The sequence below is a fragment of the Strix aluco genome, chromosome Z (genome assembly GCF_031877795.1).
Source record: "Strix aluco isolate bStrAlu1 chromosome Z, bStrAlu1.hap1, whole genome shotgun sequence".
NCBI classification, from domain to species: Eukaryota; Metazoa; Chordata; class Aves; order Strigiformes; family Strigidae; genus Strix; species Strix aluco.
In genome coordinates, this window is record NC_133971.1 from 70,159,664 (window position 1) to 70,185,858 (window position 26,195).

At 47.9% G+C, this 26,195-nt stretch overlaps 1 protein-coding gene across 4 annotated transcripts in view; it reads left to right on the forward strand.

Moving 5' to 3' along the window:
• Positions 1-3,194: 3,194 nt before the first annotated feature.
• PTCH1 (patched 1) overlaps positions 3,195-26,195 on the forward strand; it is a 74,284-nt gene continuing 51,283 nt past the window's right edge. For 2 of the 4 annotated variants that reach the window (XR_012621521.1, XM_074811697.1), the window contains exons 1-2: positions 9,243-10,119; positions 11,702-11,894. Coding sequence is in view for 2 of the 4 variants with exons in the window: in XM_074811697.1 (XP_074667798.1) it covers positions 9,919-10,119; positions 11,702-11,894 (394 nt within the window). In the remaining 2 variants the exon portion in view is untranslated. Of the gene's footprint in view, positions 3,679-9,242; positions 10,120-11,701; positions 11,895-12,361; positions 12,438-26,195 lie in introns of those variants that run through there. The other 2 variants (XM_074811698.1, XM_074811699.1) reach the window with 2 other exon arrangements.

The window sequence follows — 26,195 nt, forward strand, 5'->3', positions numbered from 1 at the left end:
GCACTACCTGTAGTTACAACCAAGATAACTTGAGCTGAAGACCCTCAGAAGGAAAGTACAGAATTGGATTGAAATATGGTTTTATTAGTGTAGGAGCAAAAAGGAATATAATAGGATAAGATCCTGCAGTATGGTGCAGAAAGAGGATGCCTGGTTTTCAGCAGCAATGTCAGCTGTGGCTCAGTTTTCTCGCTTTCCTTTCCTTTACTTGTAAGGTACTGACATCCAAGCAGAACCAGCATGAACTTCCAGATTATTATTTGTAATTATCAGTAGAGTAAATGTGGCAGCACTGGCCACTGTATGCTAGGAAGCTGTGTGAGAGATGCCGTTGGGAGCTAGCTACCAGAAACCTCTGAGCTTTCACGCTTGAGTAACCACTTCCTGACAATCAAATCTGCGAATGGAAGTGCACACAGTCATTTCTGTTTATTCAGGACAGCATGGTGGTTCATGTTTGCCAGGCTGTGAATTTTGCTGCCCATAGTTTTCAAAGATTACTGGCAATGGACCATAATCATTACATCAGTTGAGAGTATAGGCTGCACAGTAACTGATCCTTTTTTTCTCCAGGAGTTACATTAGGTATACATATGCAGATGTAAATGGCTACCTACCATTTAGTAATAGCAACTATTAGTAAATAATAATGTAGTGAAGTTACAGACAAAATACCAAAATATTTGTTTTATAAGACCATAAATAAAAACACTGTGTGTCATGAGAAGCCCCAGCCTGACCAGCATTCTGCCTGCAACAGTAGGCAGGTGCTTAGGGAAATAATGTACAAAACAGAATGTTTATGAATTAATTATTTCCTGGTTTAATCTTCCAGCTATATGTAGCATCTTTATTCAAATAGCTGCATTAGAGAATTAAGAAGGTGGCACTGTTACTTCTGCCGTCTTCTGAAATATTCTAGGTGATCTCCATACATGTCTACTTTTTTATTTCCTTTGTGTCACATGTCTGCACAGTTCATGTCCAATTATGCTATTTTTTCTGAACATCTTAGGAACTTCATTGCCATGGGGTGCCAAAGATTCAGGTTTACTGGGTTGTACAGAAGTAACTGGAGGAATTAGACTGGCAAAAGAAAGAGGTAGTGAAAGCTATGGTATTTACCACTGATGCACTTTTGATGTTGAACAAGTGAGAAGTCTTAGATTTCTCATTTTCTCTGATACTTCCTAACTTGCATTAACATCCCAATTCTTTCATTGCTTCTAATTATTTGCCTGTACTGCACAGCTCTTTCTAAAACTGCACACTTACACATTGCACTGCTTTGCCTCGCTTTTCTTCCCTAGTGGGATAATTGTTGATTCTTTATGTGACTCTTCTGCTATTCTGCCTCCTATCAGCTTAAACAACAGTACTGTGGCTACATGGCATGGTTAGGCTAGGCACTGTTGGTGCTATCCTGTCCAATATGTAGAGTCAGAAACCACTAGAACTTATTGCCAGGAGTTGTGATGAGTTGCTCTGGAAAATTTAAGATTGAATGTATTGGGTGGGAGGACAGACTGGAGGATTATAACCATGACATCTGTGCGCCCTCCACCCCTGCTGTCTGTCTTTTGCTTTAGTAATCTAACCCTGTGATTGATCAGTGCGGCCATAAAAAATTATGTATAATTTTCATGTTCTCTTTAAAAATCCTGTAAAATGTTTTTTCCCATGCTCTTTCAACTCTTTATCATTGACACAAGCCCCTCTGTCATACAAAACTAATAACAGTTTTGTAGGAAAAATGTCTTTCTTGTTCATTATTTTGATGTGTAACCTGGTTTTATGCAGATAAGGACATGTATTAGGCTGTTTAATGCAATCCAATCATGAGATGCTTCCTAACAATTTTTCTTATATAATATTTTCATATTCTTGATAGTGAACATATGACCATAAGATATACGTTATTTTCTATTAGTGGAATTCTCTAACAAGAGCAATATAGATAAAACATAGCTAAAGAGCATCCAAAAAGGTCATGTGACATGACTGAACCCAATCATGAAGCACGTTTTCTAAGTGTATTGCAAACAGAAATATCTGGGCAATTTGGAGACAAGACTATGGCAATATGGAATATATGTTATTCTCAAAATATGTTGTGGATATACCAAATCTGATAGCAAATCCAATGTGACTGACGAGAGGAAAAGGATCTTCCATAAACAACTGGTGACATGTCTCCCAAGACGCACCATTTATTCTTTACAATGTACCCTAATCTGGAAGCAACACTTGACATCACTTCTCTCAGATCCTATGATACTCAGCCACCATAAGATCATAAAATGGTGGTAGTAAATTTCTGCAGTGGTTATATCCTGTTTGTAACTATTTGAGAAAATGTTGCTTTTAAGAAAGAAAATCACTGTGCTCTTCCCCGGTAACATTCAAGTATTATTCACTGGAGCTAACTTCCTTGCATTGTGCTGCTTCACCACCTGAAAGCTGAATTTCTAGTGACCTCTAGCAAAAACGAGCAGGACGGGCATAAACCTTTCAGAACGAAACATACTAAATCAGGTGCAGTGTGGGGCGCTCAGCAGCCAGAAGAAAACTCTGCTTCTCTCTCCCATCCCTACACATCAAACTATATATTTCTTTTGACAAGGAAACCGCATTCCACCACCCGGCCCCTTTCAGACTCTCCCTCCTCTTGAAACCCAAGGTGGGAGAAGGGAGCAGAGGCAGAGGTTGAAGGAGACCTGCGCGCTGTGCTGTGCTGCGGGGGGAGCAGCGGGACCGGAGCCAGGGCAGCGGTGCGGGCCGGCGGCACGGGACTCTCCCTTCTTTTGCTTTTTTCCCCCTAAAGTTTATTGTAAAGGGGTAACGTTTGCGGGTTCGTCACGTGACCCTGACAGGTCCTGCCTATTGAGAGCCAGACCACCCACATGGAGGACGATGGAGCTGCTTAATAGAAACAGGCATGTAATTGTGAGGCTTTCCAGCACTCTGCAGAATGCCTGCAACCTAGGAGGGTTCTTTTTTTACCCTTTCGGTTCCTTTGGGGTAAAAAAAAAAAAAGAGAGGAGGAGGAAAGGGAAGGAAGGAAGGAAGGAAGGAAGGAAGGAAGGAAGGAAGGAAGGAAGGAAGGAAGGAAGGAAGGAAGGAAGGAAGGAAGGAAGGAAGGAAGGAAGGAAGGAAGGAAGGAAGGAAGGAAGGAAGGAAGGAAGGAAGGAAGGAAGGAAGGAAGGAAAAGGAGAAAGAGAAAGAAAGAAAGAAAGAAAGAAAGAAAGAAAGAAAGAAAGAAAGAAAGAAAGAAAGAAAGAAAGAAAGAAAGAAAGAAAGAAAGAAAGAAAGAAAGAAAGAAAGAAAGAAAGAAAGAAAGAAAGAAAGAAAGAAAGAAAGAAAGAGGAGAGGAAAGGAAAGGAAAGGAAAGGAAAGGAAAGGAAAGGAAAGGAAAGGAAAGGAAAGGAAAGGAAAGGAAAGGAAAGGAAAGGAAAGGAAAGGAAAGGAAAGGAAAGGAAAGGAAAGGAAAGGAAAGGAAAGGAAAGGAAAGGAAAGGAAAGGAAAGGAAAAAAGAAGAGGAAAAAAGAGAAAAGTAAACAAGAAGGACCGAGGACGAAAACACTGATGTCCCATTGAAGCCGTCAGTGACAGTGAGCGAGGGCGCACCCAGCCCTCCAGCGCGGCTCCCCACACGCGGCTCCAGCAAGGGCAGCGATGGTAGGTGCAGCCCCGGGGGGCCACGACGGGGCGGCAGCAGGTCCGGGGGCGGCGGGACCCAGCGGACAGGGCCCGGGTGCGGGACGGGGGCTGGGTCGGTGTTGGGGGGCTGCGCGGGCCCTCGCCGGGGCCGCTGGCGGCCGGGGCCCGGGGCTGCCGGAGCTTCCCTACAGCCGTCGGAGGCCGGGGTACGCCGGGGGACCGGGGCTGCGGCTACCGCCTGCCGGGGGGGCGGCAGCGCGGGGCACGGCCGGGCGGGGGGGGCGGGGGCTCGGTGCGGGGCACGGCGGCGGGGGGCCAGGGGGCGGCGGGGCTCCCCGGGGCCAGGCGCTGCTCTGCCGCTGGCCCGGCCGTCTCCCCGCGCCTTGGCGGTGCAGTGGCTCGGAGCTCCCGGCAGGGAGGCGCGGGGGGGACTCGCCGCTGGTGGGAAGTCGCTCCTGCGGTGACCCTGCGTAGTCCCGCAGAGGACGACAAACGGGTTCCTGGTCTCAACATCTCAGCACCTGTGTGAGCTCTGGTCCAACCAACCTGCCATGCGGGGAGCAGAAACCCCTCTCGGGCCAGGCTGCGTAGGACAAAGGCCGCAGGGGAAGATGCAGTTCGCATCGTCTTTCTCCTCCGGAAAGCTAAATAGTGCTTCTTAAACGAGGTGCGCTGAGGAGCCCTTTCCCTCTCTCTACAACGCAGGCTGAATGCCCACAATCAGTGGAAGCTGCTGAAAACATACAGCTGCACGGAAAAAGAGGGAGGTCGGCTCCTCTAGCTACAGCAGTGAAATACGTGGCGTGCCTTAGGTGAAGTTGAATAGTAGCTTCAGGCTCCAGTATCGGACCCTGCATGTGGTTGGTACCTGGCACCACCCGGACCGGTACAGCACTCGCTGTCATCGGTCCCGTGTGTGTTGTCCCACTGCTCCCTGGGGTTGGAGGCCAGAGGATGTCCAGTGACACATCTCCCCCTGGCCGCCGCCTTAGCCCCGGTATGGGATGTAGACCTGGGGGGGTAAAAGAGGGGAGGGGAATGGGGGAGATGTCTGGTGTCATCGGGTGGATTTAACGGACGTTGGAGCCAAGGTTGGTATCTGCCAGCTCCTAACCAGAGAGTGTTTACCAGTTCTGGTTAGAGGGTCTCACATCGTTTCGGCACCAGTCTGATAGGTATATCCAATTTCTGGTTAGTGCTGTTAGGGTCATTGTGTGTCTGGATTATAATCCAACACTGTATCTGGACAGGACGTAGTATTGTTGAGAAATGTTAAGGCTAAGAGGGAGGGGGAGGAGGAGGAATGCTTTAAAATCTTTTTGCTTTCAAGAGCCGGTAAATATAAAACTGGCAGCTGACTCTGAATTAAAATGTCTTGGGCTTCTCTGTTTTTATCCTTATTTCACACACACACACACGCACACACACACACATGCACACACACACACACCTTTTATTTTGTTCTGCCTTTGCCACAGTGTATAAAGCCCTATTGAGACATGTAGGCGTGATGTGTAAACCGGATTAGCAGTATGAAAGAGAGACATACAATGAGCCTGAATTGTTTTACTTCCTTTTCATTTCTCACGCCTATATCTCTAATAAATTTGTTGCTCCAGCAGTGGGTCAAAGAGATCGTGTCGCTCAGCTTTTTTTCCTGCAAGACCCGATGGCAGAGATCATGAAAATGAATGCCCTGCCTTCTGCCAAATGCAAGACTTGAGCTATATCTTTACACAGAGCCGGTGTTGTCTGGACTGGCTAGAAACTGTTCAGTGTAACTTTCCCCTCTTCATGCACTTTAAAGTCCTGCAAGTGGCAGGGCATTTTGCCAGGAAAAGAATCTGTTTTGAAGACGAGTTGGGTTTATAGAGCTAAAGCCCTTCGCGGAATATGACAAGGTCTGCTAGGGCTGGGATGTCCTCCAGCTGTTGAAGGGAGAGGGCTGCTGCTCCCGCCGCTGTCCTCTGCATCTCCCCTGGTCCTTCCCTCAGAGTCGGCTGCACCGCGGGAGGAGCACAGAAACCTCGGAGGCTCCTCTGGAGGCACATTTCCCCGCAGCCCTCCGCGGAAGAAAATGCCAGCGCTCCTGGGTTGGTGCTGTAGATCCCTTATTTGCTCCTTTGTGGCGTGCAGAGCAGCTTTCTATTAAAGGAGATCAGGGGTAATTAGCCGCATTATTTTGACAAGTTGGCTCGAGCAGTTCCCTTTCTTCCAGGGCTGAGGAGGGGAGAGGGCTCGCTTCGTGCCGCCACCTCCTTCCCCAGGCGCGGGCGCTGCGCGGCCGCGCTGCCCTGCGGAGCGGCTGCCCGCTGCGCGCCGCCGCCCCCGGAGCGCAGCCCCCGCCGGCCCGGTGGCAAGCGAGGCACTGCGAGTGGAAACGAGAGGCTCAGGCTGCTCTGAAAAACCCAGGGAAGGTGCTGCCCCGTGGCCTCACCTGATTTGTCAAAGCCAGTGTCAGGCGGCGTGTGGAGCTCTGGGCCGAGGCAGACCTGCGCCCCTGCGCGATGACAACGTGTGTGACACAAAAATTTGAGGGAATAGACAAAATCAGGTTATTTTCTCGCAAGTCCTTCTTCTGCCATGGGTCAGCTCTCTTGTAGCCCCAACCTACAAAAGGAAGCCAAAGTGCCAGTGCTTCATTTCTGCATTGTTTCTATCTTAAGATACTCCAGCAGTGCTGTGCTCTTTGTGCTATGTCCACGGGTGATGAGTAACCTGGAAAAATGTGTTAAAGGAAGATCAGTGTAAATACCCGTTACCCACTGTTAACCTGTGCTGGATTTGATCCCTCCTCTGGCTGGAGAAAGTGTGAAACTGCAGTATTCGGGGTTATGAGCACAAAGGTGACCTACATAAGAGGCAGAGCATTACAAAATGAAGCTGCTATGAGCAAAACCCTGAGATTCTTGTTACGCCAGCCATGGCTGTCCAGGAATCAGGAGGACGAGGTTTAAAAGGTTGCAGACTGCAGCCAACGCTACACAAGGAGACACCTTCCCAGGCCTTCACCACAGAGCAAGTCCAAGATAAGAAATCTGTGGGATCCCTTCCAGTTGCGAGTTGGTAAAAGCCCTTGGTGTGGAGCAGTTGCACATACAGAGCCTGCATATCACAGTCAGCAGTGCTTACAAATGTAAATAAGGGCAGATTGATTAGGAACAACATTATCGCCAGGAATGTAGCATGCAGGCATCAGCTATGAGGCAAACTGGGGGCAGGCACTGCTCTGACCACCCAAGTGGAGACTTTTACACTGACACTTCTTCCTTAGGGGGAAAAAAACCCCACACAACAGAAACAAGGCCAATTAGATCCCTGCAGTAATTCATCTCTTGTGTATGCCTTAAAAAAAAAAAAGTCTCCAGACCACAGGGAGAGAGGGGAGATTAAGATAGCGCTTGTTAAATTTGAGTCTTCAGACTGAGTTTTGGAAGCAGGAGACGGAACTGACAGGCGCTGGGCTATTGTGTGAAGCTGAGCAGGCAGGAGGCAGGCAGGAGGAAGGCAGGGCAGCTCTGGGGGCTCGAGGTGCTTGAAGGGACACTCTTCCCCTGTTTTGAAGCCTGCTGGGAGGCTGAATCAAAACGCCTCTCCACCCATTTCTCCTTTCTCTATCCCCTAGTCCTAGCACCTCATCAGACCTTGTGAGGGGGCAGGACAAGGGGCACATCAGTTCCTAGCAAGATGGACAGTCACTTTCTCAAGCAGAAACTTGAATTGGAGGTGGCCGACTGCATCCGAGGTGCAGGTTTCAGCCTCCAACAGAAAACAGCCTTCAGCTCCAACCCCTTTAGGTTTTCTTCTTCCATACGTATGCACCTACATGTGTGTGCGCGACAGCTTGCTGCTCCTTGCAGCCTTCCTGGAGACACTCCCGTGAGAAGCATAAGGCCAGGCCTTCAGGGAGACAGGTTTCCCAGTGTGGGAAAAAGGGAGGTGGGACGGAGAGGAAAGGAACCGGCGGCTCTGACCCTGGAAAGCCCCTGCCCGTGGGTGCTTCTAAGTAGTCTCACCACGAGAGCCTCCGCACGGGTGGAGCGGTGCGCAGCCGGCTCCCGCCGGCGGCCCCGGCCCGCTGCCCCCGCCGCGGCCGGCGCCGGGGCTGTGTGTCTGGCAGCCGCCGGCGGAGGCCAACTCCGCCGGGGGCAGGACGGCGCTGGCAGTGCCCGGGGGCTCAAGGGTTTTGCCCACGGCCGCTGCCGCGGGCACACGAGTGCCACAGCTGCAGGGAGAGGTGCGGGGTGCCCGCGGGCCTGGGGGGCAGGGGGCTGCCCGGGCTGCCGCTAGCACCTCGGCTCCCCACACTCCCCTCTTTTTCTTTGTTTTGCCCTCCCCCGCAATGAATGCACAGCGGGCGCGCCCTACAGCCCCGCTCCGCCGCGGGCGCGCAGCAGCCGCCCTGCTGGGGGGCACCCCACCCCCCCGCCCCCCCAGCGGCTGCCCGAGCCGGGCGCGGAGCGGTGGGGCGGATTTCCCGCTGCCCTCCGCGCCAGTGCGCACGGAGGTCCGTCGAAGCGCGGAGCCTCCGCGGGGAGCCCCGGTCTGGGCCGGGGCGCGCAGACCCGGGGCTGGGGGGAATGCGCGCAGCTGTAACGGCAGCAATTAATGGCTGATTCTCAATGAAGAGAGACGGGGAGAAGCGGTGCCAAAAAAGTAAACAATCGCGTATAGTTCAAGAAGTGTTTAGCGCGGCCAGGCAGGCTGCGTTTCATGGACTTTTACACTAAAAACATATTAAAATTGGCTTTCCTCAGGTTTCAGTTAAAGAATGAGCCCTAAATTGAAACAGGCTAGCTACCGCGCGGCTTTAAATCCCTCAAGTGTTAAGTTTTCATTGTGTTTTTCTAACTGGACGGAGTGGTTTTCTTGCAAGGAACTAAGTCTCCTCTTTAGTTAAAAAAGAAAGAGAGAGGGAGAAAAATCTGGCACTTTCTACCGCAGTATCCACCACCCTGTCATTATTTCTGCAAGCCTGGGAATTCAGCTCGGACCTCCCAGTATTTGTTGCAGCTTGAGGCCAAGGTGCCTCTAAAAGGATTTTCTTTTCAGGGCTTTAGAAATCGTTTAATGCTGCTTTCCCCCCGTTTCCCTCTCTTTTTTAAAAGGAAAAAATATATTTCTGTATGTTGATCGCGAGAAAGTTCCGTGCGTGTGTTTGTCTACAAGCATCCCGGACGGAAAAAAAAAAAAAAAAAAAAAAAAAGGAGAAAACTTTATTGAAAAGAAAACGAAGAAGAAAGGGGGGAAAGGCATTCCTTAATGGAAGTATTGCATGCAAAGAAGGCTGGATCTCTTTAAGGCTCCCCCTGAAGCTGGAGATGCACACACAAGGGTTGCCGGCCTGGGTGGTCTCTCTACTTTGGTGAGCTGTTGCTAAGCAGCTAATAATAGTCATGTTTGCTGAGTAATTTCTGCCCTCCCCGAGCCAATCGCCTCGCAGAAACCCAAGCCATCTGACAGCCCCGGGGGCGGGCTTTCAGCTCTTCCCCCCCCCCTCATACTCCCCCCCCTTCCACCCCTCCTCCTCTTTATCCAAATGGAGAGAGTCCTTTTTTTCTTCTTCATCTCATCTCTTGAGCCGAGGGGCTGCAGCTCGGTGCTGCCGCACACACGCCGGGGGAGAGCGCCAGGCAGCCAGCCGACCGCCGCCGCGGCGGGGCCGACCGCGGAGCCCCGCCGGCCCCGCGGCCCGCGGGAAGCACCCCGGCGCTGAGGCAGGATGGTGCAGCGCGGCGAGGCAGCGCAGCAGCAGCAGCCGCCGCGGCCCGCCGCGCCGCCGCCGCGCCGCCGTCGCTGAGCGCCGCCGCGGACAGCGGCTTCCCGGAGGCAGCGGCGGCCGGAGGCGATTTCAACGGGAGCGGAGGAAAGCGCGGCGGCGGCAGCCGGGGGGGCCCGGGGGTCGCGCCCGCCCGCCCGCCCTCGCCGGGCGCGGGGAGCGGCCGCCTGCAGCTCGGGGTCCGCGCGCGATGTGGCAATGGGAGGCGCGGGGAGCGACTCGGCCGGAGCGGCCGCGGCGGCAGCCGCCGCCCCGCGCCCCGCGTGAGGCGGCCGCGCCGCAGCAGCCCCAGACCCAGCAGCAGCAGCAGCAGCAGCGGCGGCGGCGGCGGCAGCAGCGGCGGCAGCCCCCGCAGCAGCAGCAGCCCGCGGCCCGCAGCGCCGCCGGCCCCCCGCGGCCCCGCCGCGCCCCCGGGCCCCCGGGCCCCGCCGCGGCGGCAGCGCCAGCGGCAGCTCCCCCGTCCCGCCGGCGGCGGCAACATGGCCTCGGCCGGTAACGCGTCGGAGCCGGAGACCAGCAGCAGTGCGGGCGGCGGCGGCCACCCCGGCCGGGCGGCGAGGAGCGGCGGCGGGAGGCGGCGAAGGACCGGAGGGAATCGGCGCGCCGCGGCGCCCGACCGGGAGTATCTGCAGCGGCCAAGCTACTGCGATGCGGCTTTCGCCTTGGAGCAGATCTCAAAGGTGCATTCACTCTCTCACTCTTTTTTCCGGAGATACACGCTAGTGCTAGTGCTGTTTTTTCGGCGGGGGAGGAGGGGGGTGGTGTGTTTTCTCGCGGGGGTGGAAGGAGGAGATGGAAATGAAACAGCCACCAATAAAATGCTGGGAAAAAGAGAGGGACGTCTGTGACTCTTCAGTGCGGGAGAGAGTGCCCTCCTTCCCTCCGTTCTCGCCTGTGCCGGCCCTGGTGCGTGCTTGCGCTGCGGAGCACTCCTCCGGTTAAATTTGCCGAGACAGCCTCGGCTCGCCCCCGGCCTCCCCCCGGCCCGCTCCCCCTCCGCTTCCTTTCCGCCTCTCCGTCCCCTCGTAGCGCCCTGCGACCTCGGCAACACCCGCACCCGGCCGGGACGGGGCAGAAAGCGGACGGCCGCTTTCTTGGCAGAAGTTGTGCTTTTGTGAAGTTCTCCGCCGAGCGCCGACACGGCGACTGCCCTCGGAGAGTGGGGTACCCCAGCAGAGAAAGCTTGCAGCGGTTTTCTTCCCCCGGCGGTCGGAGGGAAAGCGAGGGCCGTAAACAAATTGCCACCTTAACTCTGCCGCGCAGGTCGTGCCGGTCCCGGCGGCGCGGCGGCGGTATTGTTGGCGGAGAAGGGCTGGAGGTGCCGGGGCGCCCCGCGAGCCCGGCCCGGCCGCCGATCTCCGCCGGCCAAAAATTGTTCAAAGTAAACAACCTCCGAAAGCTGCCTTGCTCCAGGGATGGTTTCACTTCAGGGAGCGGCTTTCTAGGCTTTGTAAGAAGGGGGAAAGGAGGAGGGGGGGAAGAAAAAAAAAAATCCATGTGGCTGCCCTCTTCCGTTCACAAATATTGTCGTAACTTACAGATGGCTGCTCTACTTCCTAATTCAGATCACACAGCGTCCCCAAACTCTATGGAAATGAATTACTTCTGATCTTGCAGTGCTGCTCACCACGTGGGTCCTGCCCCAGCACCAAACCCCTGCTAGGAGCTGGGAATGGGGGAAACGGCAGCTAACTGCTACCGACTAGCTTTCCGTCACCACCGTGCCCTCCCCCCTCTCCCAGCCTTTCAGAGGTCAAAGGAGAACAGGAAAAGGGACTTTTTCTTTTCTTGTGGCTCTTGAGGTCCATCGGAAGTGGGTACTTCTGCCCTGGAGCCGCAGGTCTTGCCAGCGCAAATGCTTTTCAGCCTGAGCTGCTGGCGGTGCCTTGGGCACGAGAAGAGCATGGTGGGCAGCACAGGCGAGGGCGCAGGGGTCTGATGCAGTGGCGTCGCCCCCAGCCTGCGTGTTGGTCTGGGGTGAGGATGGCAACCAGCAGGTACATCTTGGCCTACGCGTGTGCCCAAAAGTGGCTGCTCGGCGGGGCCGTGGGGCAACGGCCCTGCTGGACGGGAGCCTGCTGGCCGTGTGCCATCCTCACTCCCAGGGACTCTGCGCGTGAGTGCGCCCCGAGGGGCACGAGCGGTCTTGCCCGCGGGAGGACCGGGGGGGAGAGGGCTCTCGCCGCTCGCCCCTGGGTGAGGGGGGACGCGTCTGGCGGCCTGTGCCGGCCCCTCAACTACTGACCTCTTCTTGCTTTGCAGGGGAAGGCGACGGGACGGAAAGCGCCGCTGTGGCTGCGAGCAAAGTTTCAGAGACTGTTATTTAAACTGGGCTGTTACATTCAGAAAAACTGCGGGAAGTTTTTGGTTGTCGGCCTCCTGATATTTGGGGCTTTCGCTGTAGGATTAAGGGCAGCTAATCTTGAAACCAACGTGGAGGAGCTGTGGGTGGAAGGTAAGTCCGGGACCCCCCTGGTTCTGCTGCCGCCCCTCCCCACCTGGCCGGCCGCGTAAAATCGTCTCCGGCGGCGGAGGCTAGAGTGCGTGCTCCGCATGCCGGGGAGGGCCTGCCGCCGGCGGAGGCCGGGCCGCCGGCGGGGCGGTTCGGCGGGCGGCTGTCGAGGCGGGCGGCGGGCGTTAGGCCGGGGCGCGCGGCCCCGGGTGGCGCGTACCACTTCTTCGCCCCGCGGGGGGGCCGCGGCAGGAGGCCGCGGCGCGCTGCGGGGGGCCCCGGGCCAGGCCGCCCGCAGTCACTCCGCGCCCCTGGCTGTGGCCCATCGATCCGTGTGGGAAGGCTGCGGGCGACGGGTTTCTGCGTCCTCACCGGCGGTGGGAGGCAGCCGCGCTGTCGGCAGGCGCCCCTCCGCCATTTTGGGAGTGTGTCCGCCCGCGGCGGGGGGAGGGGGCGGGCGGCGAGGAGCGCGGCGGGGCGGGTGACTGTGTGTGGTCCTGTTTTTTTGGACAGCTTTCAACTGTGGGGGGGAGCGTTTGTCTCAAGGTAAAAAAGAAAGAAAAAAAAAAAAGGGAGAGGACTTAAAAAAAAAAAAAAAAGAAGGCTGCAGAGGCAAAGCGGGGCCTAGGCGGCCCTGGCCGGCGGTAGCGGGGTGGCCGCGGGCAGTGCCCGGGGCTGGGGGACGCTTCCTCCAGGCCCAGCCCGAAGGCGCCGGCGTAGAAAGCAGGCTTGGAGAGGAGCGGTACCGGGGAGCCGGGGCTTCGCGGACTGCCTTTCGAAACAGACACCCCCCACTCCGGAGAAAAACACCGGGGGGGTGGGGTGAGCTGGGCAGAGTGGTATCGCCAGCGCCCCCCTCGCAGGCCCCGTGTGTCTCTGGGGGAGTGGGGTGGCCAGCCGGGGCGAGTTGCTTCGCTCTGAGAGGCACGGCTCCAGGCTGCCGGGGTTTTTGGATTTGGCTTTTTGGTGTTTTTTTTTCTCTGAGGGAAAATATTGTTGACTTAGCATCACGTTCCCCTCCTAGCTGGGTTGACGTGAAAACAGAGTTCCTTGACTGCTGTAGTTACTCTGGGTTTATGTCAAAGTCGCTTGCAGCAGAATTTGGCTTATAAAAGTTAATATGGAAGGCTGCATAAATAATCATTACTAAATAAGCTCTCTGTATGTGTGTGTGTGGAAAAGCTAGTGCTGAGTGCAAACAAAGTTAGCAGCTGTTATAAAGGTGGTCTGTCCCACCCTGTGAATGAATTGGAGCATATAGGACCAGATTCTATCCTTGCAGATGACAGCCATATTGGGGTCAGGATGAGGTTCACAGGTTATTTAGCGAGTATTGGTTTTTCTGTTTTGGAAAATAATGTGTTACTGACCGAACTTTTTTTTTTTTGTCCGTGTAGTCCAGGAGCCCAGCATATGATGAGGTCTGCTGCCAACAACCCTGAGAAACAGAGTGGGCAGTGCAGGATCCCGTCCATAGGCAGAGATGTGCATTCAGAGTCTGCACTGGTTGCTAGGTCCTGGGTACCTTAAATACTAATGCAAACGATTGTGAACATCCATTTTTTTCCTCCACTTTTTTTTTTAAGTCCTTGTGAGGTTGTTGTGGCAAAGGTTCTTTTGTCAATTTTTGGTCATATGCGTTTTGTCTCTGTTTTTTGGTAAGTGTTTGATAAACAATATGTGATTGCAGTTCCACCGAGCAGGCTTCAGGGAGGTTTATTGTCCTGATATTACTGGGGTTCACTTACTTGGAAGGATGATCCCATCTCATTAATGCCACCTGCTTTTTGTAACTATGTAATACCAAGAAACTACTTGATGAGGATGCCTGTATGACTGGCTCAGCAGTAAAAATGCAATTCTCGAGCAAAAAACGCGATTTACAAAATAGCCACCTAGTTCAGTTGCTGCACTGACTATTCTTATGTCAATATTGCTTCATGGAGGAGGGAGAGAGGAAAGTCCCTAGTATAAAATCTAGTTGAAATTGATCTCTGAGGTTTTTATGGCCAATATGAATTCATAATGCAGTTGGTTGTACAGAGTTGATCTGTGTAATTTCACATCTGTTGAGTTTAGTTTTCATGTTAGAATTAAATGTAAAAAAATGTATTAAAACTCTTCATTTAGAAACCCTTGCATTTTTAGGTGGCAAAAAAAGGGTAGCTGATTAAGATGAAATAAAATATTCTTGATGTAATTTAAATTAACTTCTAGTCTTCCCATTCTAGCGCTATGTGACCATCTACACAAAAGAGCTTGCTAAAATGTGCTTTCTTGGTAGACGCTCTATAAAAATGTTCTGCTCGTGAACCAGGGTGTTATACAGATAAACCTAACAAATGGCAATTGCGTATTTCTGTTGCTAAACTGCAGACAGAAGGACAGAGTGAGAATTTGAGATGGTATAGAAAGAGATAGTATGGAAAATGCTGTTCTTCCTATACAGAAGTGGAAGGCAGTGACCCAATTCAGTTTTCTGCGCTTATATGCACCTCGTCCCAACAGGTTTAAAGTACACTCCATGGAGTTTATTATATTGAGGGGCCCTTTAGATCAAGGTTTCTTTTAGTAGAAGCAGCGGCTGAATTGTCCCCTTTATTAAAATAGTTGTCTTGTTTTGCCTTTACCTTTCATTTACCAAAAGTTTGAATGAACTGGTCAAGGTTGACCAAATACAGTAGATTACTTGAAAAATATTTCAAGTAACAGTTTTGGTCTGCTACTGAAGCTTTTTACAGTTACGACTGCTGAATAAATTGACAGTATTTACATAAAGAGACTGATATTGTACGGTGTATTTCTGAATACTGTGGAGCATGGAACATAATATAGCACTGAAGTTAGCTGGAAGTAAATGGTTGCTTTTAAAACCATAACACAATTAATTAAAAATAGTGAAGTGAAGTTTGAATGAGTTTTTAAGACCATGCACATTCCAAGGTAAATGATTAGTAGTCTGGGCCTGAAGCTATTATGGCTGAAATATTTATATAAGAAGTTTAGAAAACCACCTGGTAGGCAAACTTTCAAAGAGAGAAAAAGAAAAACAGATCGCCAAAACATCATTCTTTCAGTTTTCCTGTAGTAGTCTTCCTCCTTCAGAATTTGTGCCAGCACTCTTGGTCTTCTCTGAGCCTCCTCGTACCAAAATGGCTCTCTTCTCAGCTTGTTTCTTGGCACTAAGTGTCCTAGAGTAGCTTTTCTAATTTTTTTTTTTTCTTTTTTAAAACACAATCCTCTGGCTGGTGTTCAGAGGACTTCAGTTATTACTGTGCCCCACAGTATGCTCCCAATCCATGCTCCTGTCTCTGTTGTTTTTGATGGAGATACATACCTGTTTCACCTCAGCCCACGAGCAGGCCTGTCATCCCTGTGTGCGTGCCTTGCTACTAGAGGATGCTTGTTTTAGTTTTCTTGCGCAAACAAATTTAATGGCAGTTCTGTTATCCACAGCCATTCATCTTTAGTTGAACAGCTATATGTGGGTGTCCATGCATACTGGAGTTGGTGGAGGCTGTTTAGCATCTTTACACATTGTACGCCCTTGGGAGAACAAAAAGGGCTTTGCATTGATTTCCTCTGTGACTGAATATTGTTGGGCACAAATGTGCTTTTAGAAACATCCGTTCATAACTAGAAAGTACTCTGGATGGAAAAGAAATCATGCCCGTAACTGGTTATGTTTTTTGCTACCATTGTAATAGGCACTCTAAGACCCTGTGTGTGAACAGCAGCCACACATATAAATTCACAGCCTCTGCTTCTGAAAGAAGGTAGTTTTGTGGCTCCAGAGAAGGTTCTGTTAGGTGGAGGTTGAAATTTGGCTACTGCAGTGCCTTCAGTGGCATTAACTGGAGCAGCTCATAAGGGGAGAGATGATCTGGTCTTGTTCTTTGATAAGTAATTTCATGTCATCATTGTCTTGCGATTTTTCCCCCTTACTTTCTTCATTACTTTTTCTTCTTTAAGAGATTGAAGGTCATGGTGTTCTTTCCTTCCGTTCTTACTTTTTGCACTAGCTGCAGCTCAGTCAAACCTTTCCCTCTTTGAGTAGCCCTCTTCATAAAGCTAATCAAGCTCTAACATGCAGAGCCCCTTCTGTAAGTCAGTTTGAAGAAAGAGGGCGGGTGATACAGGTAGGGATAGGACATCCTGCAGAGAAAACAAAATGCCTCGGTAGCCATGTAGTTCAGCTTTGGTACTTGGAACAAAGTGTTAGAACACTTAGAACAAGTGTTCTGATTGTATGTGAATTAGGACCAAGTGTGCACAGCAGAAACGTTCTAAGTGAGGATTTGAGCTATGTGCAGTGTTGTTTCTTTTCACACTGAAGGAGCAGAAATCAATTGATGCTACTGTAGTATTTATGGCTGGCCCATCTTAAAATACGTTAATCTACCTGTGCAACATAAGAATGAAGTGCAAATGAGGAAAGCCTGGGAGTGATGCAGGAACCAGTGTTATTTCCATAGATTCTCAGTTTGCTTAACCCAGCAAGATCAAATGCAGGTGGAGAGGAAAGTTATTCTTAAGTTCTGCCCAAGGCCTCAGTTAACTTTGTACTAGTATTCTTTGGAGAAACAAAAACGTAAAGGAATGGGTCTTTGTGAATTTGTTGTTTCAAGGAGACAAATTTATGTGAGTGGGCTGGAGTAACTTGTTTGGTTTGAATATAGTTAACAGGAATTGACCCAGTCAGGTATAATTCCATTCTCCCACAAGCACGCACATTTCTGCACAGCAGCGGAGTAGTACTGTTCAGATGTGCTTGCACCTGCATCACCACATCAGCACAGTGTAGATGGCAGAAGAGCCGAAGTTACTCTGCTGCTGAATCTGAGCTGGGGTGTTGGTAGGCTGTGTGGCAGTCTGGGAGGTCGTCTCTGATCACATCACCAAATCCATTAGTTTCATATGGATCGGGTGACATAAGAGCTTACTTATCTCTGAATGCTGTCTTGCACTGTTTTGTGTCCCTCAGTGCGTATTGAAAGGTGTTTATCTGGAAAATTTCCAAGTCTGCTGTTTTATTTGAATTGATTATTTATTATGTCGTTTCTCAAATGGGAAAGTAGCAGTGGTGTTTCCACATGATGATCAGTGTTGGTCCTTGCTGAAAAGCTCATACTTCAAAAAAACCCCAAACCAGCTTCAGTGTTTAAAATTCCTCTTTCATCTCTTAAGAGTTATAATGAAGGTATTACATGTGACCATTCTTTGGATATTAGGAAGGTGAAGGGTGAAATCCTGAACTCACCAAATGTGGTGACAGAACTTGGAATGACTGTAGCGTAGCCAGGCCTTTACCCATGTACAAAGCAGCAGCAGACTAACAGCGTGCCCCACCCTGCCTCTTCTGGGAAGGGCAAGAGGAGGATCTCCTCCTGTAGAACTGGCACGCCCCTAAGCTGTAAGTGCACGGTTGCGTGGTTCCTTCTGCCTTTCAGACTGTAGAGGCATTTAATTTACTCAAGGCTGCAGAAAATTAATCTTATTATTTCCAAACTTAACACACTGTCACCAGTGTCTGTGCCAGAATGTGCCCTACAGATCCTTGTTTGGAAGGGTCTGTTTCCTTCTCTGTTGAAATGTGTATTTGAATAGGGCAGTGCCTTGGCTGAACCATTCCCCTTTTCCTCTTCTGAGCTTTGAGTGTCATCTTGCATTGTGGAGATTTTGTTGCTTATGAACAGGGTGTGAAGGCATTTCTGTAGTTCTGGAGAGCTTGGAGGTTCTGGTACAGAAATCCTGGAGTCAAACAGAACAGTTGAAAGCAACATTGCTTTATTGTTTGTCTCCATGCCACTGCTGCTGAGCAGGAGGAGTGTAGGTAGGCAGAAGATCTAGCTCAGCTGTAGGGCTGGATGCCCCTGAAGTTGTGCTATGTGGAAGTGGTAGTGAGTGGTGTGAAGTCTACTACCAACTCCTGTTACCTGCTAAATGGACTGTAATTTTTTTTGGTGGAGAACAGGCCTTCCTTTCTCCTTATTCCTCAGAAGACACTTGGTTCAGACAAGAATGAACTCAAAATTCCGTGGGTACTCAAACTTGCTTTCAACAGAGGATGCATTAAGGAAAACTCTAGCTCCTCACCCTGACTCCATCCATTTTCATGATTTATTTTTTTCTGTGGGAAGAGATGGTCCAAGCCCTGTTATTAAAGAGTATTTGTGGGGGTTCCCCAGAAAGTAGTAACACTACATAGCATATGCATGTAACAGTTCTTGACTCCTCAACAAATTTAAAGTTGCATGCAAGTGGATATTTCAGTTACACATAACTGTTAGGAGGCTCCAAAATATGACAGCTTCCAGATGTATGAACCAACTGATCCCTTTGTTTAGATTATGCACCACAGCTGATGCTTAGATTAGTGCTGGCTGGACAAAGCTATGAGAGAGTTGTCTGGTTTCCACGATGCCATGTTTATATTTCATTTGGATTTCTTCTTCAAAGCTGACCTCCCTATGACCTGTTGGAGCTGTGTCCACTAGGATGCTAGTTTTAATGTGTCTGCAACTGCTTTCCTTTTTGTGTCTAATGGAACGTGTTCTCATTTTGACACTCATGGACTTCTATGCGCAATCCTTTTAATTTAAGAGTGAATTACGTGCTTCAACCTGTGAGCACTCAGGTAGAACCGTGCTTATAAAGTTTTCTGCCCTACAGTTAACTTTTTAAGAATATTCTGATTGGTTAAAAGAGCATTTTGATTATAGACATTGTAGGGCTGTTCCTTGTCAGGCATTTTCTCCTGTATATAGAGTAAAATTCAGTTTTCCAGCCTTTGCACAGTGCTTTTTCTGTCTACAGGTGATGGTGTGGATATACACGGTTCTAGGTGCTCTTTTTGGAGTTCAGCAGAAGCAGGAGTGCAGAAGGTTACCAGGAATTTAATTCTCTTTGTGTCTACTGTACAGTGATATATATTTTCTCAATCATCCTTATTTATCTTCAGTACGCCTTTTGTTCTTTTAATTCTCTAATTTCTCCTGCCTTGTATTATGCAGGAGGTCTTCCCCCATTTGTGTTTGTGAGTTACTCTACCTGGGAAAACCTGAAGGTGAAGTTAGCTTAAGGGCTAACTGACAGTTCTACAATAAAAAGTGTAGGCCGCTATCAGAGTTCAGAAAGATAAAGATACACAATTTTCATTATCACTTACAGAAACTGTATGGTTTCTACTGTTAGTGCTCTACCGGAGCAACAGATTCCCAAGATGGTGCCTTGTGACAGAAAACTCAGCGCTTTGAACTATGATTTCTGTACGCTATCTTAAAATGACCACTTTATTTTTGTGCCCATGAATGAAAGAGAACAGGAAAATGTTTTGCTCCTGTTTTGCACGATCTGTGTTATTTTATTATCCACTTACAGTGTGCTAAATGTGACTGATGAAAACCAGATATGATAAGCTGTGTTCGTCCTTGCTGTTAATTGAGTGACTTTGACTTGGAGAGTAATTTTTCATTGTACATTGCACTAGAAATAGATGGAGTGAAGTTGCAAGAAGTAACGATGAATTCAGAATTTAAAAATAAAATCTATTTTTGTTAATTCCTTTTTTGCTTTGTAAACTTAGTTGAATATCTGTAAATACAGTCTACTCGCTGTTTTTTTCTCTGTTATTTTCATTCATTATCACCTCCATTGCTATAAACATCCGGAATTTGGCAGAAGTAGTAGTTTCACGAGGTAAAAAGCCCTTTATGGAAACTGCTGACCATATAGATGTTTTGATGTATGGAGAATTTTAATTTTGGTTTTTAGAATGAATGTCTTGGCTTTAACTTCTGCTTGGTTTTGGAAAACTTAGTTGTTTCAGTGCTTAAGCAAAGTATATAAGAGGTAAGGGAATGAGCAGAGCCATAACTTGACTCTTTCTGAAAAGGTGCTGCTCCTTTAGAGAATTGTACTGAACTTAATTCCAGCTTCAAATATACAAGTAATCATTGTATATGTGAAACATCTGTGTTATGCTCATGTGCAAGAAAAAGCTGATGTTTTTAGGGCACATGTGCAGTGTTGTACACCCATGTACCTGAAGCTGGAACTGAGCCCTTAAACTGTGATACAGTCTTCATTTACTAACAGTGAGATAAATTAAAAGAAACAGCCTTCTCTTGTTTACCAGTCCGATGCATTTCTGCTTTTCGGTCAGTAACCAAAAACTAAGTGCAGCAAACTAGAAATGAGCACTGTTAAGTTATATGATTTTTTTTCCCCCCCTTAAATCATTGCTTAAGGGCTTCTGGCCCCTAGCTCAGGAATCCTGCCCAAAAATGCCAGATGTATTACACAGTCAAGTATTGCAATGTAAATAGTGTTCTGTGCCATGAGAGCAGGGTGGTCCATCTCCTAGTTTAAAAAAAAAAAAAAAAATAGAAGAAAAGGAAAAAATCCACATGCTCTGAAATAAGCACAGTAGTTGTAGTGTTATTTGTGTTTTTGGCTGCACAACCGGTATTTTGGAGCTGAAAGAACACAGATAAATCAGTGCTTTGGACTGGCAGATAATAATAACTGAAATTGAGATGCTAGAAAGCAAGATGTGTCCTGGCTGAGGCTGCTTAATTTAGTCAAACAGGCATGTAATAAGTAAAATATTAAAGTAAAGGCCATTGCTGACAGACAAAACCTGTTACTTTACCTTATTGTGAACAGCAGTCTCGTGCACATGGAAACAGAGTGGACAAAGGATGGGAAGTAGGGAAGGCAGAGGCATAGGGTTATTCTTGACCTCATGCTGTGTAATGGAAAGACTGGGTATGTTACAGCACCTTCCGAGTATAAACACTGTTGAGCTGTTCTTGTTTTTAATTAAGTACCTTTTGCTGTATATTAACAATGACTTACCTTCCAGTGTGCTTATCTTCTTCAGATGTGGTAGTGGATATAGGAGGTTTATGTGCACATTTTTTCATTTTGTATATGAACATGTCATTTCATAACTTTTAAAACTAGTTGAGAGGAGATTCCACAAATCTAACCTGAAAGGAAACTACCAAGGATGAGGCAGTAATCAGATTTACGTTTGGGTTATCTGACAAATCTCTGAATTGCCATAGCTTCCTTGGGTGTGTGAAGAGGGGAAAGGGGTTACAGGAATTTATTTGTGTGTGATAAACTGTATTTAAATAGCTATAGGAACGTAATCCAAGTGTAATCTCCTCAGTGAGATACCCAGAAGAAAAATAAGCTTTAGGAACTCATTTAAACCTCTCCCTCCCTTCCTGCTGACACTATGATAACATTAAACCCCCTCCTATCCATTACAACTTCAAATTTTTCTTCCTGAGTTACTTTTCTGTAATGGTAAAAAAATTATACTTAAAGAAGATACTTTCTTGCACCACTTTTCCTGGTGAGTATTTCCTGTGCATTTATCTTATTTGCCTCTCTACATGGGCCTGATTCTGATTTCATCTACACCAGTCTTACTCCACTGACTTCTTGAAGGGTTCCCCATACTCAGGAAAGAAGCCCATGCTGTTTAAAAGCTGATGCTGTTTAAGTGGTAGATAATAGAAAATATGATACTCTGGTGCAGATTATTAAGATCAAGAAACAAAACTAAAACATGTTTAGAATGACTTCCAACTGTAGATAAAAGCTATCAACTTTAGAGAATTGTGATCAGGTGTAAACATCTATTAACTGCTCTTTCTAGAGATTTGGGGAAATAGGATGACCTTATTTATTCTTTTTTTTCTTTTTTTTTTTCTCCTTTTTTTTTTTTTTTTTTTAAATAGGCTACAGTTTCACATGGCTTGCAAAAGAAATCTTTCTCCCTTTTTGTTTCCCACACCAATTGATTTATCATTTTGCTTGCAAGCAGACTTAGAATGTTAGGGCAGGAACACACTCACTTTTTTCTCGTAACTTTTTTGTTGCGGACCGAAACCAGTTGACTTGAATAAATTTTTCTGTGGTCTGAATGAAGCCAGCAACGTGGAAAAATCTTGCCATTCAGAGCCGTCTGAATGTACATTTCAGCCACACAGTAAGCTGTATTGGTAGGCAGTGGACTGCTAAATACAACCATTTTTCGCAGCAGAGAGTTAGACAGGTGATTAGCATAATTAGCACAGAGTAGGCTATACATATGGTAATGTTAAGTGTGTAAATGCCAGCTGCGGTGTAAAATTTATGTCAGGGGTCGACAGGGCTGTGCGAAAGTATTGTGTTACAGCTGCAGGTCAAAGCCTCCATTGCTTTACCCCCTTTTCTCTTGTTGGTGAATGCGCTAAACAGAAGAGAAAGACAGACAGAAATATAACAGATAAGGCTTTGATTGAACAGCCTGGTCCTGTGCAAGAGGGACTGATCTTAAAAAACAAAAAAACCCCAGAACACCCCCCCCCAAAACTACACGCACACACACACAAAACAAAAGTCCCCCTCTTTCACTATAGATTTTACTTTGCATCATGCTGGCTACAGAAGTGTTGCTGTCTTTGAGCGATGTCATGATGGGGTGAGGGGAATCTTGGGGCGGGAGGGAAATATGAGGTTGGTAATTATGCTTTAAGGATCAAAAACAAACAAAAAAACTTTAATTCACCTTCTTTTTGCATTCCAACCCACTTTTTTTCTTTTTTAATGTCTCTGTTACTTATTGCACTTAGGGGGCTAGGAATTAAATAGTCTTGAAGGTGACAGCATTATATGTAATAAAATCTCAACAGTGCAACAATCTTCGAGCTGCATGACTGGTTTTAGACTAAGTGCCAAAGTTCCTCTGTGGTTTTGTGTGTGGGTCGCTACACTTATTCCCCAGGTTCCTCCCACCTCCTAAACCACTAAATTCTTTATAAATTAAAGATGACTAATACGGTTTTCTTGTTTTAAAGGAGCACAGCGTTGAAGGGCACACATCTTTTTAAGCAGCTGATGGGGAAATCTGTAAATCTCTTTGTTGCTGTAAACTCTTCATTCATATATTTCACTTGCAATTTTCCCCCCCCCTTTTGTATTTTTTGTAGTCTGCTATAAGGAGTGGTGGTGTTGACAGAATATAGTTCACACCACACTGACCTTGTGATGAAACTTCCTCACAGCCGCAGGGGGTCCTTATGAATCAGCCCCTAATCCAGCTAATCCCGCTCGCAACAAAATCATGAAAGTGGCTCCCAGCGATGTGTGTTTCCCTGCACAGACGGGAAGGAGCGGCGTTGGCAGCGTCTCGGCGCGGCGCCGTTACGTGCCCTTCCTCGGGGCCCGGCGGAGGGACCGGCCCGCGGCGCCCGGCACCGCGGCGGCCGAGCCGAGGCGGGGAGGAAGGGAAGGGAGGGAGGGAAGGATGGGCTTCCCTTCGTTGCGGGGCCGGGGGCGCTGGTGGAGAGCGCCCGGCGGCGGCTCCGGGCGGGTTTGGGGAGATACCGGCTAACGGCACCGTCTCCTAAAACCTTCCGTGTGCCGGTATTCCCACGGCAGGGGCGTGTCTCTTCCCTGCCTGCAGCTTCTCGTGGATGGCTCGTCCAGAGGGAGAACAGACCATTGTAGTCTGGTGGGCTTGGTAGTGCAGGGAAATTACCTGCATGATCAGAGCAGCCATAGTGGAAAATAAAGGTTGTGTTGTGGGGTGTGCTTGGTCATTTGTTTAGCTTTTTTCTTTCCCAGCCCTTTCTGCTTCAGAATAAACTCGGCCATATGGTCACGCTCTTGGAGTGTCTGATGGGAATCTCTGATTGCGTCCTGCACAAAATTAAATGCACTCTTTACTGCTCTGTGTGAATAGCAAACAAACTATGAAAAATGGGCCTCCTGACAGATGCAGCACTGTCTTGGGAGCTGGTGGCAAGTAAGAAATATCGAGGTGGGGGAGCTGTGACAGGCAGCAGGTTTGGTGCTGGGGGGAGTGCTGACCTGAGCTGATTGTGTCCAACAGTGAGAGCAGTTCTGCTTCAGTGCAAAGCCATTCAGAAGGAAGCTGCTTAGACAACAACAGATGGTACACAAGCAGCTGGCAGGGAATACTTGAAAGAAACTGTACCCTGTTTCATAACATGTTCATTCCTTACATTTTTCTGTATGTTACTTTTGCTGTCTCCTAAAAGCACTATTTGGGAAATGGTGTCCCCTAAAAGATTCTGGATGAAGAGTTTTTTCATTGCTGTTTGCTGCTCCTTTAAAAAAATTGAATTCAAATTTTGTGCCACTCCATGTACAGATCAAATTTGTGCTATCCCAGGAGTACAGATGAAAAGACTTAAAAATGCTGCTTTTAACCACACAGGAAAACAATTACATATTTGAGGGAAGGGCACTGAGAGGTTAAATGAAAAGTTGGGCCTAGAGGAAAGCTGACTGCTGTGGAACAACACAGCAAATTGTTTTTAACATATTACCCAGCAGAAGCTCTTATTTGAGTTAAAGTAACTTAAACAATTATATTTAGCTGTTTTGAAATCCTTAGATTTAGACCTTGAAGCCCCTTACATACCCTTCTCAGCAGAATGCCTGGAAGCTTAGTCACTTTCACGTACAGTTGAGGATTTTGGCCTGTTATGAAGTATGCTGAAATGTTTTCTTAAACTACAGAAAAATAAAAATTCAGTTTTGTTCCTCAGCGCGTGTAAACTGTTACATGACCATAAACTGTTGGAGAGTTGCAATAGTCCATATTAGCTGCCTATCTTGACTATAGGCCATCTCCTTGATTTCTGTGAAAATGCAGTCTAGAGTCCTTTATTCCTTTGCTACTTCAGCCAGAAAATTCAGTAGTTGGGCTTCTCCACCGAAAGCTGTGGCTTAGCTCTGACCTGAAGGGACCATGTCTTTGGAAGAAAGGATAGTTTGCTCTCCATGCCTGTTAATTCCTCAGTCTCTTTGTTGGGATGGTCAACAAGGATGCCCATTGTGATGGTGGTTTTCTATAATATGGACACCTGCCCACTAGGAAATGGACTGAGACCACCAAGTCATTTCACATAAGCTAGCAAACAGCTGTCAGATGGTAAACAACTTGTGGTCACTATTGTTCCTGGCTGGATTAGAACCAGTGACCCAGAGGTGAACAGCCCATATCCTGTTACCAAGGACATGTGTCGCTGCTCAGTAAGCAGCTACTGCATTTTGTGTTTAATTGGACAGTTTGAATTGCATGCACTAGTTATATATATTACTGTACATTTCAAAGCTGCTTGCATGGTTGGGGTTTTTTTTCAGTTTGTACTGTTCAGTTCATTTTGGTTTGTTGGGTTTTTTTACTGCACTTTTCCAGTTTCTCAACCCAGACGGATACCAAGCAAGAAATACATCAAAAAATGTCGGGTTTTTTTTTTTTTAGCAATCTATTTTACCCAATCAGAATAGTATTTTTCTCCCTATGGGCAATACAGATGCATACCTGTAAAATCAGCTTTTATTTGATTTTTAGAAAGAAAAGGTTTTCGCTCCTAAAATTACAGGGAAGGTTTCCCACTACAAGCAGAGGCAGCTGTTGTTGAGCTGTCTTCCTGAGTATGCAGACAGCTTTGTGTCCTTGTCGCAGCTTTAAACTTTGTCAAACTGTGACAGAATGAAAAGCCATCTTTGATGTGTGTTTTTATTTTTACTATTCATAATTGTGTCAGCATTAATGAAATTTGTAACAGCAACACTGGAGTCATCCCCAGCATGTGTGAGGAGTAACTTAACTCATATCATATGATGGCTTGGGAGATAAAAAGCAGCCTTTTGAAGTGCACTGTTGGTTGGGTGGGATGTGTGAAACTTTTTTGCATTTGTAGGCCACAGTCTTTTATCTTTGATTTTTTTTTTCTTTTTTTAAGAAAAAAAGAAGAACCTGGTGTTACCTAATCCTCACTCTGACAGAAATGTTTGAGATGGCTACACTGCTTCTAGATTTTCCTAGAAGTCAGCGGTGCTAAAGAGAGATTGAAGATGGTTAAATCTTCTTCACATTAGGATGTGATGATATTCTAGACAGACGGTGTCCTTTTGTTGGACATTATAATGGGGGAGAAGGAGAAGTGTAGAGTGTCCACCTGGACATTGGGAAGAGAGATGGTAGGTCACAGGCTGTCTTAACCTGAGCAGACACAACTGCTGCTATCTATGTGAGCTATACAAACGCAGATACATGTATTCAGCAGAGTAAATGCTGTGTGAGAAAACGTAGACACAGCATGGAATTCCTGGCCGCCTGTAGTCCAGTGCTGTCATAGATCATGTCTAATTACATGATAAAGATGATAATTTTTCATTGAGCTTTTGTACAGTCCACTGAACAACCATGTAATCACTTTAAGACGCTGATTGCTTACCACCGTGTTCTAGCTCTTGTAAGCTCATCAT